Genomic DNA, 16118 nt, shown 5'->3' on the forward strand with positions numbered 1-16118 from the left:
CACCAACTGGCGCATTACGCTGTTTTTCCCTGCTTAATAGTGATCCGTCCTTCTGTTGAATGCGACAGTGGAGGAGATGGAGAGGAAAGCAGGGAGAGACGCTCAGATGGAGGAGATAAACAGACAGATGGATGTCACAGTCAAGTCAGTTAATTAGATAACAAACTGAGTTATGAATGATGTCCTCTTTGACATCATCAAAGCAAAAATGTCTTTTTTCTTTCAAAAATGTCTTTTTTTCTTTCAAAAATGTCTTTTTTTCCTTCAAAAAAGTATTTTACTTTCAAAAATGTCTTTTTTTCCTTCAAAAAAGTCTTTTACTTTCAAAAATGTATTTTTTTCTTTCAAAAATGTCTTTTTTTCTTTCAAAAATGTCTTTTTTTCTTTCAAAAATGTCTTTTTCCTGGTCATCTGCACCTTGTTGGATTGATTCAGATAAAAACAACGCCACAAACGCACAATCAAGCCGTTGATAAAGTTGCTTAATGCTGAAAAATCTCACTTATTAAACTGTTCGATGACAGAATCCTGACGTGTTCAGACTCAGAAAAGTGTTTCCAAAATAATAATTAAAAAAACAGACTAAATCATAATATTGTGACTTTTGTATTGCATTCTTATTAATTACAATGTCATAGCTGAAAGAAATGATCTCAAGGTCAAGAGATTTGGTAACAAGTGGCCGAAGTAACCAGTCAAAAGTTTGGACAAATTAAGTATTTAATAGGATTTAGTTAGTTTCATATTTTGCTTTGAGGAAAGCATCATTCTTCAGTCTCTGAAGCACCTTCATGACATCATCGTCCGGTCATCAGTGGTACTGACGCACACATTAAGCTGGAGTAACACGTTACTGTAGGTGAAGTCACACCGAGCTGATGAAAACACGTCTGACTGACAGTTTTATTCTCAAATATTTCCAATTCCCCCTTTTTAGATGCAATCTCGTTGCAGGTCACATGATAAACGGGCCCAGATTGGTTAAAACACCTCACTGAAGGGTAGACTGTCAAAGTTATATGAAGCTATAAGGCTTTCTGAAGCCTGGGCTTCACCGCCAGACCATCGTTTCGCTGTTTAAGCTTTTAAAGGCTAAAATTAGGAGCTGTCAATCAAATCTGCATCAGTGTTTGCTAGATTTAGTTTAGTTTTTTTCTGCAGCTCCTTCAGAGTAAAACGTTTCTCTGAACCTGAGCCCCAGACTCATCCCGTTCACATTCCTTTGAACTGCTGCATGATGGACAGAAGATGCTCGCTGCGTTTCTGGATGCTGCTCTGCTCTTCCTTCAGTCTTTCCTGTTCCTGCTGCACCTCCTCCTGAGGATAAACCCACCAAACACACACAGCATCACACCTTAGATGTGGCCATATCCCCCGGTAACGGCTGCCCGGCATCGAGCTGCAGCTGCATACTTCAGTTATGGAGGCATTAGAAACATTGCATGTGTTGTGGGCTGAAACTTGTTTACTGACTCTGAGTCTGCAGAGCTCCCTCCTTTCTCTGTCATTTTCCTCAGCCCTCGCACGGAGCCATGCTTCATTCTGAGAGCGGTGCCTCTCCAGCATCTCCTGCATCTCCTGACACACAAACACAGACGTGGTACCAGTCATGTTTATTCCAAATTCTACGCTTTGTTTTCCCAAAGTAGTGTGAAATATATGTTTATTAGATTTAATGATGATGAGGTTAGATCAGTTTAGATCTTAAGGAACAACAGACTGACCCGACTGAACAGATTAGATTAGGTTTAAAGTTCTTTAGATTAAATTACATCAGAGTTAAAGGCTATCAAAATTAGATTTGATTAGATTACTTTAGATTTAATTTAATTTAATTTAGAATATGCCAAGTTTAATCTTGATTAGATTAATAGGTAGTCGAGGTGGTGGAGCTTAAAGGGGAACTCCGGTGTTTTTAAACCTTATTTCTGGCATGAAACCCGTTCATCTGCTCACAGAGAACAGTTTGGTGAAAGTCGGCGTCCTTCTGAAGATATTTAGATAACTGGAGATCCATATAACGGAGTGAACGGGGCTTAGAGGATGCAGCCTCTAAATAAGGCATTATCTGTCTTTATTTCACCAATACTTTAAGAAGAATGAATGAATGAACGTGTGCTATAGCTCTGTTAGCTCATAGCTGCTGTTATGTGGCTACTTGCAGCTATAGGAGAGCTAACGGAGGGATTTCTACACAGGCACTCTACTGGGACCCCTTCATCCACACGCCCCCCTGCAGCACAGCTTATTCACTCCGTGCTCTGTGACAGTCGGCTAACTTCACACAGAGTTTGCTGCTGATAGTTTTGTGCAACATGGCAGGATATTTATCAGATTTTGACGACGTGAACGACGACTTTGAGTAAGATGGACGTTCTTACCGGAGTGAATGAGCTGTGCTGCAGGGGGGCGTGTGGATGAAGTGGTCCCAGTAGAGTGCCTGTGTAGAAATCCCTCCGTTTACGTCTAAGTCTAGGTTTAAAAATACCGGAGTTCCCCTTTAAGGCCTACCTGTAACCAGGATACACTGAGCCCTCTTCACCACCACGTCTGTCACAAGCAGCTGGAGACTGAACCAGGACAAGGCAGCAGGTCCAGATGGTGTCAGATTCAGGGTCCTGAAGACCAGCTATGTGAGATTCTACAAAGCCTTTCAATCTTAGCCAGAGGCAGCAGAAACATCCAGCGATGTTGAAGGCATTTAGCTTTGTTCTGTCCTTGGCTCTCCTCACTAACTCAACTTTTAGGCCCCACTGCAGTTTACCTATCGTTCCGGTTGGAAAATCTTCCTGCTTCAGACTACTAACGTCCCCGTTAGTTACATCGATATCTCCACTCTCAAATATCAGGAAGTTAAAGAATATTCTGGATTAATCGAAACATGTCAGCTAGTCCACACGGTTATAAAACACACGGTTCATATATGAATATATGTGCACCAAGCAGGATCTTATTTGGTCCTATTTTGCATTTTAGTTAGCTTGAGAAAGGTCTGAGCTCCAATGCCCTTTAATCACCTCCATTAGGTAATACTGATGTGTCCTTCTCTGAGGGAGAGGAGACGATCGTTGCCCTGACAACGTCGCTGTAATCCTTTCAATCAGAGACCAGCACAACAAGCCTTCTTGGGGATAATTAAAGACATTATCATGTAGTTTTTGTACATTAGTTTCAATTTAATTACACTGAATTGGAAAAAGTATAGTTTCTGTGGAGAGATGACAGTAAATCAGAATAAATGGTTTAAATGAGTTGTTCTCTTTGGTTAAATAAGGTGAGCTCGAGTGATATTATGGATTAAGACAGACCTGTTGCTGCTTTTGTCTGTGAGCTTCATGAGCTTCTCTCTCTTTTTGCAGAGCCACAGCCTCTTTGGACAGCTCCGACTTCTCCCTGGAAAAGAAAATATTCAGCAGTAAAAACACAAAAAGGAAAAAGCTCGGCTGTCGTGTTGAGTGTTAAACAATAAAGTGAGTTAAAGTAACACAAGATGAAGTGTAAGGAAGCAAAATAAAGTGCAGAAAGGTAAAGACAGGTGTGTGCACGGCATATACTGATCGAGTTTCTGAAACTCCTGGTCCAACAGAGTGAAGGCTGTCTGGATCATTCTCATGGCCTGATCTCGTACTGCACTGAAGTCTCTGTGGACAGACACCTGCAGAGGAAATGCAAGAATAGGTTTCTAACTGAAGCCAGCGAGGTTGCAGGACTTTATCGCACAGTCTGAGACTGATGCAACGTGCGCTCTCACAGCAGAGAGTGTGTTTGCGTCACCTGTGCATTCGCTGCTGTGTTTCCCCTCTGCTTGGATGGAGCCGACTCACTGAGCTCATAGCGAACATTGGGAACTTTAGTGGGAGTGAAGCTGTTAACAGTCAGAGTCAGAATGAAACCAGGGTTTTAAAACTGAGAGATGAGACTCAAACAGAGCGTGACAAGAGGCCGAAACTGCAGAAACACACACACAAATCCACGAATATGAGCAGAAACGCAGGTGTTTTCAGAGGCTTCTGACCTGTGGCTGACACCCTGAAGACCAAACTCTGACAAAATCTCCTTCATCACTGTGGGGGATGGAAAAAAATGTCTTTTTCTGCACATTTCATTTGCATAGAAACCAGTGGCTTTTATGGTGTTCCTGAATTAAGGCTCTAAGACTTTTTTATACTGTATTGCATTGGATTTTTATCAAATAAAAAAGAAAAAATTGACATTGCATGCTTCAATAAAGTCATTTATTCAGTTAATTTTGGTTTAGTTTATATTACGCCAGGTCTCAACTCATTTAATCTCAGTGCACTTTACACAGAAAGTAAATAAATTAAATCTAATTCAATCCAATATTATCTGAGTTAAATCAATTCCAGCTGAATTAAATACTGTCCAGTTGCATTTCTCAGTGTCACGTCAGCACTACTAATGCTCCAAAGCAGCTGAATCCCAGCAGAGCAGAGGATAAATGCATCTTTTAACAATCTTTTAATAATTTAGGACAGCATGCTGTACCTGGTTGTCTGTCAGAGGGGTTGATGAGCTTCATCCCTTTCAGATCATTGAAGTCCTGCTCATCGTTTCTACCTCCAAACACATACAGCTGTGAGACAAACACACACAAAATGATATTTCATATCTGGCAATGACCTACTAATAATGATCTAATACTCAGTGGGCCGCTGACATGGCTGTGGAGTATGAAGGCAGCGTGGCCGTGGCGGCGGGCTGGAGGAATGCCGACGTACAGAGGAACCTTCCACTTCATCTTTGCTGGTAAGACAGAGTGAGTTCAGCTCACTTCTTTCTGTTTCTGTGAACAGTTCGACTTGTCTTTGGGTTCTTTGCAGCTTTTCACTCACCGATGCTGAGTTTGTGGATTTCGTTGGATGACGTCGTTGTGCCATCCTCATTTTTGCTTTTGCCACCAAACAGATAGATGTCCTATGAGGAATTTAAATGGACATAAAACACTTGTTAGATATTCTGCTTTTTTTTGTTATAGTTCTGTTGGTTTTTAATTACTCAGTAATAACAAAATTTGGTTAAATTGTGTTTTTAGGCTTGAGTACACAGAATGAAAGTTGAAAGAAGAACTCCATGGAGTTGATGGAACATTATATATGCCCCCCCATCAACAAAAGGCAGGTTAAACGTGTCAGTGGCATATTGTGAGTCTTTGTACTGCTTCACTGTGTTGGCGCCCTCTTGTGGTTTAAGTAATTATGGAGAGGAAAAGCAGGAAGTGAGATGAATTTCAGAAGTTGACACCATCCATCCTGCCATCTTCTATACCAGTTCATCCAGTTTGGGGGGGGGGGCTGAACCGGGACCAGGATACACACTGGGTGGATCATCACAGGGCCACACAGAGACGAATGAGACCTACAGCCTCTCCGAGGGACAATTTAGAGCCACCAATCAACCTAATGTGCATGTTTTTGAACGGCCGGAGAAGCCAGAATATCTGGAGAGAACCAACGTACTCAAAGGGAGAACATGCAGGGAAATTAGACTCTAATACACGTCTCAGAGCAGCGTCCACTGATGCAAAAACCCATCAGCTGTTTCAGTGGCCTGTGTGAGCTGTCTGTGTATTCCTGGGTACGGCGTTAACTCGACACAAGCTGCAGTCAGTCACCATCTCAGTGAATGCACAGCACCAGTAAAATCTCCTGAAAACAGTTAACTTTTAGGTCTGAGCCTCATGGATTAACACAGACATGGAATAAGCCCTAATCCAGCTGTTTCTACGGTTTAAGCTAACTGAGGAATAAGTGAATCCTTCATGTCTGGTCATTTTGGCTTGGGCAATTTGTTTTGAACCTCTGGTAAATAAAAAACAAAAGACAATATGAAGGGCAGCAGCGTATGAACATAAAGGTATGAAATGATTTTCTGTATGATTTTGCAGATGAATTATTGCAACATTAAAGTAGATTTTTTGCTCACCTTATCGTGGTGTGCAGTCAGCGTTTGTCCACTGCAGGCTGCAGGCGATTCTCCTTTCACCTCCCATTTCTGCCACAGCAGATTCTCTAAAAACCGTCAGTGAAGGGGTCAGAGCTCAAAGTCCAGGTTGTTTTTCTTGTTGTTTTTAAATTTGGAGTCAAAGCTGATGGGAAACTTTTCTGATAGTCAATATTTTATCATAATTTATTATTCAAAATGTATTTGTTTTAAGTTATGCATCCATCCATTATCTGCAGCTTCGGGTCATGGGGGCAGTCACGGAGGAAGTGGCCGGGGACGTCCCCGGCCACTTCCTCCAGCTCCTCCGGGGGGACCCCGAGGCATCCTAACCAGATGCCACCTCATCTGACTCCTCTCAATGCGGAGGAGCAGCGGTTCTACTCTGAGCCCCTCCCGGATGACTGAGCTTCTCACCCTATCTCTAAGGGAGGCCCAGACACCCTGCGGAGGAAACCCATTTCAGCCGCTTGCTTCGGTCCCGACCCACAGCTCCTGACCATAGGTGAGGGTACTCCAGGGGGTTATATATCGAATATAACTTCAATAACAATTTCTAGCTGCTGAAGGTGTAAATTTGAGCAGGTATGGGGTTAATGGATGCTCAAAGCTTTCATATCTGTTGAAACTAAATTTTCATTGAACTTTTTGTTTCATGCGATATGAAACTTTGCATCTTGGTTTTCACACTAAATAACTGACTATACTCACTTTATTCAGTTATCAAGATACACTGTCTGCAAGACAAGTGGATTCAAAAAAGCTATAAATAAATCAGTGTTTACCTGTATTGAGAACGTAAAGGTCTTTACAAAAGTCTCCTCCTGCTCCGTAACCTCCAAACATGAACACCTGATCACCAGCCAGAGCAAAACTCTGACCCCACCTTTACACACACAACAGAAACAAAGAAATGCTAAACAATCCAAATGATCTAAAGTCATCCTTTCATTGCATTTTACAGAATAAATGTATCTCACAGGGCAGGAGGCAGCGATCCGCTTGTCTTCACCGGTGTCCAGGTGAGAGACACTGACACAGCAAGGAGAAAGTCAACATCCACGTCTAAAACTTTAAAAAGGCAGAATGTCTGATTTTCTCTCTGTGAGCTGATTTTTAGGGAGGTGGAGGAGAGAAAACGCTCTGATATCTGTTCATCATAACCTGTGTTGAAGACCATGAGGTCATCAGTCGGACTTCCCTTCAGGATGCCTCCATACATGTAGATGTTGTCTCCAATGGCAACAGAGCTGTGTCTCAGAGCTCTGAAGGCCACGCCCCCGGTTGCTAAGCATTCCCAGGTCAGAGACACTGTGGAAAACATTAAAAATACCATCACAGCACAGCAGTTCGGCCCTGAGGCCGAGACAAACAAAAAAAACAAGGTTGTGTTCGTGTTATCTCCCTGAGACCTATGTCAAAGCTGTAGACTCCTGGCAGACACTCAGTGGCGTCAGGGCTGGAAGCTCCTCCGAACAGATACAGCCTGCCTTTCACAACACTGAAAAAGAGTGAATAACAGTAAAGGAGGAGATAAAAATTCTATTAGTTCATTATCACTGCTGGTACTGCAGATCCAGCCCAAAATGAGAAACCCAACCCCCACCTGTCTGATTTCTTTGGTTCTCTGGGGCAGAAAAACAGTGAAGCTAATTTAAATGAATACCTCTAACTGATGTCATGATTGTGAGGCTTACCAAAGTGTATGTCCTTCTCTGGCAGATGGAATTTCTCCACTCTGAGGAATCTCCTCCCACATCACATCATCAGGAGTAACTGCAATTTACAACCACAACGTGGGAATCACTGTGTCAAAACCAAGGAGCTAATGGACAAATGAACAAATAACGTGAGGTTTTCTGCAGTGTGGGTTCTGCCCCTTCAAATGCAAAAAAATACTTTAACAATTAAAATAATAAAGTGATTCTGTGAGCAACAAACCTGCTCAGTTTGGTGGTAAAAATATTTACAGCTGGTCATAAAATGATCAAAATGTAATGATTTGTGCCTCCGTTGTTTTTAGTTGGGTATTTTCATAATAATATATGAAATATCCATTAAAGAAAAGTACAAATGGTAAGAATAAAACATTCTCAATGTAATTTGTTGAGCATAAACCTACTTATCAAACATTTGAGTCACATTTGGAAACATCTTCAGAATTAATCAGTGTGTTTACATGCTGAGATTAACTGGATTATAGCTACAGTTGGGTTCTGCTCCTTATCTGAGGGTAATTATCCTTGGATATATGGCGGTGAATGAATGGAATCACTGGCACAAAGCATGTCATACCCCGGTACGATAGGTGGCGCTGTCCCCATTTCAGCTATCGCTAATAGAGCCACTTCCTGTTGACGTCTTCACCGCCAACAACAACAAACTCAGGCATTCAGAAAGATGGCGAACGCAGAGCGAGATGAAGCTGCGTCCCTCTCCATCTGTGATGAGCTGGTTATGGCACAGACGATGCACAACGGCGCATTCTCCATCGAGTTGTTTCTTTCTTTCTGACGACAACAACAGGAATATCGTCTCCTTCCACTTCCGGGTCACGATCGCGGGAAAAAAACTCGAGCATGCGCAGAACGCTCGATCCGATCCGCTGTCGTCTCGGATCGAGTTATCTCGGGGTCTTAATTTGATCTAAGCTAGTTAAATGAGCTGAATAACTCACTCTTATTGTAATTTAGCCATTAATCCGGTCCGATGGCGCTCATCTAACCGCACTGAGTAACCTTTTTGGGTACCATTAGCATTTAGCGCGTACCTGTGAGCATGTAGAAGTCACTGAAGTAAAGAGGGCCGTCCTGGAGAGATAAGAGACAGATTTTCACAGATGTGAACCTCCAAGATTCTTTTCCAAACTTGTACTTATGTTAAAATTGGACTCACCTCTTGGTTGATGATACACGCTCCTCCAAAAAGAAAGGCGACGTTTCCTGCTACAGCTAACGCATGACCGTGTCTGTGAAAGCCAAAAAAAGGCATTTTCCAGCTTAATGTTACTCCGTGTTAGCTTCAACAGCTACAACTGAAAATCCCAATGAAATAACACTCTGGCCAATAAAACGTGTTCCCTCTGAAAGCTTGGCGTCCTCCCACATCACACAAGCTCACAATCTTCTGTTTAGTGAACTTCAGCTGTCAAATGACACCATTAAACATGTGGTACATTCCTTTGAACCCCTTCAGGTTCAGGATATCTGAGTTGCTTTGAATGGCAACGATACGCTCTTGTCTTGTTACTGTTTACAGCAGCTGTTAGCTTGTTAGCTTGTCTCGCCCCCTTCCTGCTTCTCCAAATGGAGAGTGTTCTGCCTGCGATTTGAAGCCAGAAGCTGTGAGGTGACCCTGCTAAGCACCACAGCACCTGTTGCACTCTGTCCTATCAGAAAACTACACCTATGTGCTCCTGGTGGCGCTAAGGCTGGATTTGCAACAGAGGCCATGGATTGTTGTCTGTTTTGTTTTTACAGGTGTAGCAGCTGGTTGTCTGGTTTTTGTTTCTATTTTTGTTCTGTTTCCTCTTCTTTCCTCTTCTTCTTTCCTTGTCCCCCGGTCCGGTTCAGTTCTATTACATGTTATATATTGTAAACAGAAATAAATAAATGGGCATCAAGGGGAGCTTTACATTTATAAAACTTCCCTTGGCGAAGCAAATCTGTTTGGCATCAAAGGTATTCAGACTACAATTCTGCTGCCATAATGCTGGACAGGACAAGGGAAAAAAAAAAAGAAAAAAAAAGAAAACTGCACCTATGATTGATGCATTTAGGTTGGAGGACTTGTTAAAAACCGTGTTACTCACCTGGGACTTGGAGCTTCTCCCCTCATCTCTTTCTCCAGCCAGTGACCGCTGGCTAAAGCCATCTTATCTGCTGCTTCTCTTGAGTCACACACACATTAATAAATGTCAGATTTCAGTCAGATTCTCTTGACTTCCAACATTGAATAGTTTCAGTGATAATTACACATTTTAGGAAACTTGCAATATTCAGAATTTTGAGCCAAAGAAGTGAATAATTAGCACCAGTTCCAAGATTTTCATCCAAATCTCATTATTTTCTGCTCAGTTTTGAAAAGAACATAAACTTTCTTATTTATTTCATATATCACAAACATTATTTATTATTTGTAACTAAATAATGACACAAAGTACATCAACCCCTGTGAGTGGACCTCTAAAGTCTGATACCGTTTCCCCTCCAGGTGGCACTATGGCTGCAAAATTAATTTAAATTCTTATTCCCAGATGGCTGCTGCACATTTAGGAGACATTGAATCCTTGTTCCATTTACAGAGATTGACATTAGCAGGATGCAGCCTACCTGTTGAGCTCTGTGTGTGTCGGGATGTTGGCTTCTTTGTCTCTGTTGCTTCACTGAGGCAGCATGAAGACTCGTATGAGTCAGCTCAGCTCACAGTCCAGCAGCTGTCGTCAGCATCTCAGCTTACAGGTAGCCTCCGCTTCTTTCTGCAGGTGCACTGTTGCCCAGCAACGGCCTGCAAACACATTGCTGAACAGAGCCGCTCAGCATTTAATGGACATAGTGGGAACACAGTGAGGAGAAAGCAGGGTTTTAGCTGCTGCTGCTAGCTACTGATGAAAATATGGATGCTAATAGGACAGTTCAAATCAAAGTCTCCATTATCGCTGCAACATGCTGCATAAGATCAGATGTGTTGTTTCTTTTCTCATTGGTGCTGATTTTCTTCGTTTACATTGGGTTGGCACAGAAAATAAGACTTTAGCAGAGGCTTCCAAAGTCTTAATTTAATCACTAACTAACTATAACCCAGAGGACAGAGGCTGCTGATGCAAAACGAGAAGCACAAGTTTAAACTGGGACAAGACAGAGGGCGACAAACTGAAAACGAGGGATGAAAGGGAATAAATAAAGAGGTAGAACTGCCTCAGTGTCCCATCCATCCATCCATCCAGTGCGTTTTGGGAACCACAACAAGCACTTTGGAGGAATCGCGTCCTTCTGAACTGGTATCACCTATGAATGATCTCAGAATTCAGTGAAAGAGACGGATGAGAAACAGAAAGACTTCAGCAGAACTTTGCTGTGAACTGATTTTGTTTTTGCACTTTGTAGGTTTTAGCAGTTCGGTTTAAACAAAAATAAATTCACACAATGTTACATATATATACATGTATAGTATGTAAAGACAGCACATTTTCTCTGTTCTTTCATCTGTTATCTCATGCAGAAACACACAATATTCACCCAAACCCTAAAAGAAGCACCCAGATGGTGTCATGTGGTTCCTGGAGTTTAACCAGAGACCGACTCGTTAGATCAACTTTGTTTCACAAACTTAAGTTGAATTAACAGCTGTCAGAAAACATTTGATCCATTTTTAATTACTCTGCGTTTTGAAGGTTATTGCAGATTTAATCACATAAAGTGAGCAGGATTTAGATTTTACCGACTGATCAGAAATATTTCAGCGTTTGAATAAATGAGGCCAAATAAAGAGACAAAATGAACATGCTTCAAATGACATTTATTAAAAACTCAACTAAAAACTGACATCTGGAACCCAAACATCCAAGTCAAGAATATATTTAAGAACATCTGGAAACTGAGTTCCTGTTAAGCGCCTTCATGACCATCCTAATACTCTTCTCCTTCCTCCTCCCCTTCCCCTTCAGCAGAATCCAGCCCAACCTCTTCATAATCCTTCTCCAGAGCAGCCATGTCCTCCCTGGCCTCAGAGAACTCCCCCTCCTCCATGCCCTCGCCCACATACCAGTGAACGAAGGCCCTCTTGGCGTACATCAGATCAAACTTGTGGTCGAGTCGAGCCCAGGCCTCGGCGATAGCAGTGGTGTTGCTCAGCATGCACACAGCCCTCTGGACCTTTGCCAGGTCCCCTCCAGGAACCACAGTGGGAGGCTGGTAGTTGATGCCAACCTTGAAGCCAGTGGGGCACCAGTCCACAAACTGGATGGTGCGCTTGTTTTTGATGGTGGCGATGGCAGCATTGACATCTTTGGGCACCACATCACCGCGGTACAGAAGGCAGCAGGCCATGTACTTACCGTGCCGAGGGTCACATTTCACCATCTGATTGGACGGCTCAAAGCAGGCATTGGTGATCTCGGCCACAGTGAGCTGCTCGTGGTAAGCCTTCTCAGCAGAAATGACCGGGGCGTAAGTGGCCAGAGGGAAGTGGATACGAGGGTAAGGCACCAGGTTGGTCTGGAACTCCGTCAGGTCAACATTGAGGGCACCGTCGAAACGCAGAGAAGCAGTGATGGAGGACACGATCTGGCTGATCAGCCTGTTCAGGTTGGTGTAGGTGGGGCGCTCGATGTCGAGGTTCCTGCGGCAGATGTCATAGATGGCCTCGTTGTCCACCATGAAAGCACAGTCCGAGTGCTCCAGGGTGGTGTGGGTGGTCAGGATGGCGTTGTAGGGCTCCACCACTGCAGTGGAAATCTGCGGAGCTGGGTAGATTGAGAACTCCAGCTTGGATTTCTTGCCGAAGTCAACAGACAAACGTTCCATCAGCAGGGAGGTGAAACCAGAGCCAGTGCCACCACCAAAACTGTGGAAAACCAGGAATCCCTGAAGGCCAGTGCACTGGTCAGACTGAGGAAAGTAAGGAGGAAACAGCAAACATCACATACATGAACGCCATTTCATTTCATGTTCCAATGATGATCTTTTAAATTAAGAGCATTAAATTTACCCACCAGTTTCCGGATCCTGTCCAGAACCAGGTCGATGATCTCTTTTCCAATGGTGTAGTGTCCACGGGCGTAGTTGTTGGCAGCATCCTCCTTGCCAGTGATCAGCTGCTCTGGGTGGAACAGCTGGCGGTAGGTCCCGTTGCGCACCTCGTCTAAGGAGGGGAGAGGAAAAAGACTTCACCGTGAGTTTCATAGATATTTAGAGATAGAAATGTGTCCAAATTCATTTCAGACCACATGAAATGACACTTACCTATGACAGTGGGTTCTAGATCCACAAAAACAGCTCTGGGGACATGCTTCCCAGCTCCAGTCTCACTGAAGAAGGTGTTGAAGGAATCATCTCCTCCTCCAATGGTCTTGTCACTGGGCATCTGTCCATCAGGCTGGATCCCATGTTCAAGGCAGTAAAGCTCCCAGCAGGCATTGCCAATCTGGACACCAGCCTGTCCTACATGGATGGAGATACACTCACGCTGGAGGAGAGAACATTATCAGTAAATCAGGTTCATTCTTAATTTGAACAAAAAGCTGCAGATGTGTACTAAAGTAGGTCAAACAGTTTTATGACAGTTACATTCAGCAAAACTGAGATATTAACCATTTTTAGCACCGTTTTGATCTACAATGGCCATTTATAGAAGCATAACCAGCATGAAACTGCTCTCAACGCGCTTTGTGACGTATTCACAGTAGTATCGCGATAACAGTTACATTTAACGGTTGATGAGTTTCAGGCGCCAACAGTCACTCAACTTTCAAGCGTAAACACAGGCTTCAACCAATCAAAACCCCTCATTGATCGCGTGCCCGGTGTCGCAATGCCGACGGTTAGGCACGTTCACCATTAAACTTGACCGTTGACCCCCTTAAACGCTAATCCTGCTTAAAGTGATAACCGTTACCGACAAAAGCTCAGCCAAACCATCGAAAACGTTAACTAGCATCGATACATGACATATTCCTCATCAGTCTAAGAGTCTCCCTTAAAAACATGTTTTCTAACAATAGGAAATGGATTCTATATACATCCTCCCATTAAGAATTAATTCGGCCGTTGTTGCTGCCAACTGCTGTAACGGCCATTGCTCATAAGGGAAGAATCATTTCTAGCTAAAATGCTGACGAGCCCGTTTTTCAATCCCTCAAATCTGTTTAGTTTATTCTTCTCATCTGAACTAAACCTGAACTGATCAAAAACATTTGTATCACCCCTCAAATAAGAAAATTATATTTTTTTAAGTTGTACTTACCATTTTTGTTGAATTTTCGCAGTGCTAAATTGCAACAGAAAAAGTTCCGTTATGATGTTTTACAGAAGAAGAAAAATGTCCAATCCGCCGCGCGCTCGCGCTTTTTTGAAGGCAAAATATACGCTGGCAGGAGAGTTGGGCTAAACCACTACGGACAATACAGGGGCACAAAGTTCATTAGAAATACATTTCAAATACCTGATCAAAAGTGCAAATTAAGTTAGTTATTTTTCACATCTAACAGACTATCAGAATAATAATAAAAAATAAATTCTCGATAATGGTGATGGGAAGCATATCAACCCATTTAACCCTTTTTTTAATTGAAAAAAAACAAGATAAAGACAACGACCATTTCACATTTGGGATTTTTTTTTAACAGATAATAGGAGCTAAACATTCCTCCCTAACTAGTTGATATATAAAACAGTATGAGAAATAGGTAATATACAAGATAAATAAAAGATATATACATTAAATATATATATGAATAGAAGAAAGGACGAGAAACATAACAATAACATACAGTATTGTATATATACAACAAAATGAATAAATAAAAAATATATATTAAAAAATATAAAGATAAATAAACAAAATTGAAATATAAGATCAGGGGTTGATAACAAATTGAAATCTGATATAGTTGTGATCAGTTTTTTAAGTGGTCCCAGTAGAGTGCCTGTGTAGAAATCCCTCCGTTAGCTCTCCTATAGCTGCAAGTAGCCACATAACAGCAGCTATGAGCTAACAGAGCTATAGCACACGTTCATTCATTAATTCTTCTTAAAGTATTGGTGAAATAAAGACAGATGAAGCCTTATTTAGATATTTAGAGGCTGTATTTTCTATGCCCTGCTTTCTGCGAACAGGAAGAAGCTCATTCTGGAAATGTGTGCTGTCATTATCTGAAGATGCAAGAGTGGGGATATACTTTGCGTTTAAATGGTTGGAGTTTCTATAGCAGGCTTGGTGTCATTCCAATAAACACAGTCCATAAGGAAAGCCTTGATGCCCTCACGTGCCCTCACCCTCACATTTGACTTCTATATTCTATAAGAATGATTATGGCGTTTTACCACCTTTAAGGTGAATTAAGAGCCTTTCCATTGTCTCTTCTGTGTAGTCTAACCCCTAAATGATCGTGAGGGCACAAATAAGATTGCAATCATAATTCTTACGTGGCCCTGAATTAATAACACCCTCTGATCTGGCAACATTCAAAACGATCTAAGGATGAGGGCTTTAAATCGTCTGCACCCGACTCTCTGCTGCCACATTGATGATGTAAGCCGACAAGTCACGTTTTCCTCCACCACTCAGGTTTTTGCATCTTTTATTCATTGCCACACGCGCGCACGCACACACACACTCGCAAGAACCACAGACACTTACACGTGATGTGTCCGTCTATTCACCTCAGTCTGCCTCCGTCAAACCAAGTGGGATGCTGCTGCATTTTCAAAATAATAGATGCCTGAAGGCCGCTATGTGAGCACAGTTATTTTAGGCTGATGGGAACCTCACTGATTAATACCAACCATGTTTTTAAATACTTCATACTCAAAAATATGAAATCCAAGTTGTTTCTGGCGTTTTATACAATATTTTTTCTTTGTATAGATTTATTTTGAAAGCAGATGTCTCTCGTTTCCGGTCCCATGCGCGTCTCTAATGGAGAGCGCTCTGGTTTCTGAGTTATGTCATTGTCGCGTTCCGATCAGTTTGTCCTGCGTTGGGTTTATGCCCTTCCGTGATTCTCATGTATTCAAACTCATCCTCTGTGGTTCTGGTTTCTGTTCCGTCACACGAACCCTGGTCCAGTTCCGCAGACAAAACAGAACCGGACCGAACCGGACCGAATCGTCAAGTTCCCGATAATGAGCTGGAGCGTGAAACGGAATGACTTTCAAAATTAAATGCTGTTACACGTCTGGTTAATCTAAAGGAAAAAACAATATACTGACCTGCTTCGGGATATCAGAACTTAGAATATAAGACAACCTAAAGTTTTTATTTTCAAGTTATGTGTCTATGGAAAGAATCTACCTCTATCTCTGAACTCTATACGTTACAGTTCACAGTGCAATTACTAAGTTTAATTCACCACAAAGTCGTTTGCTAAACTTGTAGGCATGCATTTATGGCACATATTCAGTCATAAACACCAGGTCCAGGTTTAGATCAGTCGGGTT

General features: G+C 42.3%; 2 protein-coding genes across 2 annotated transcripts; both read right to left on the minus strand.

The window, feature by feature from the left end:
- Window positions 1-745: 745 nt before the first annotated feature.
- On the minus strand, window positions 746-10380 carry LOC140277157 (uncharacterized). Its single transcript, XM_072372078.1, has 19 exons — window positions 10293-10380; window positions 9773-9850; window positions 8857-8929; window positions 8732-8771; window positions 7659-7737; window positions 7374-7462; window positions 7126-7272; window positions 6942-6993; window positions 6747-6847; window positions 5944-6029; window positions 4854-4935; window positions 4679-4764; window positions 4507-4594; window positions 4016-4064; window positions 3775-3865; window positions 3555-3655; window positions 3309-3393; window positions 1474-1578; window positions 746-1317 (listed from the first exon to the last, which is right to left on the minus strand). Exons 2-19 carry the CDS (start codon window positions 9832-9834, stop codon window positions 1213-1215), a joined length of 1521 nt encoding a protein of 506 aa, XP_072228179.1. The 5' UTR covers window positions 9835-9850; window positions 10293-10380; the 3' UTR covers window positions 746-1212.
- A 1141-nt stretch (window positions 10381-11521) lies between these two features.
- Window positions 11522-13977, minus strand: LOC140276999 (tubulin alpha-1B chain-like). The gene is made up of 4 exons (XM_072371868.1): window positions 13924-13977; window positions 12924-13146; window positions 12674-12822; window positions 11522-12569 (listed from the first exon to the last, which is right to left on the minus strand). Exons 1-4 carry the CDS (start codon window positions 13924-13926, stop codon window positions 11589-11591), a joined length of 1356 nt encoding a protein of 451 aa, XP_072227969.1. The 5' UTR covers window positions 13927-13977; the 3' UTR covers window positions 11522-11588.
- Window positions 13978-16118: the final 2141 nt, after the last annotated feature.

The sequence above is a fragment of the Leuresthes tenuis genome, unplaced genomic scaffold (genome assembly GCF_036924035.1).
Source record: "Leuresthes tenuis unplaced genomic scaffold, fLeuTen1.0.hap1 SCAF_19, whole genome shotgun sequence".
Lineage (NCBI taxonomy): Eukaryota > Metazoa > Chordata > Actinopteri > Atheriniformes > Atherinopsidae > Leuresthes > Leuresthes tenuis.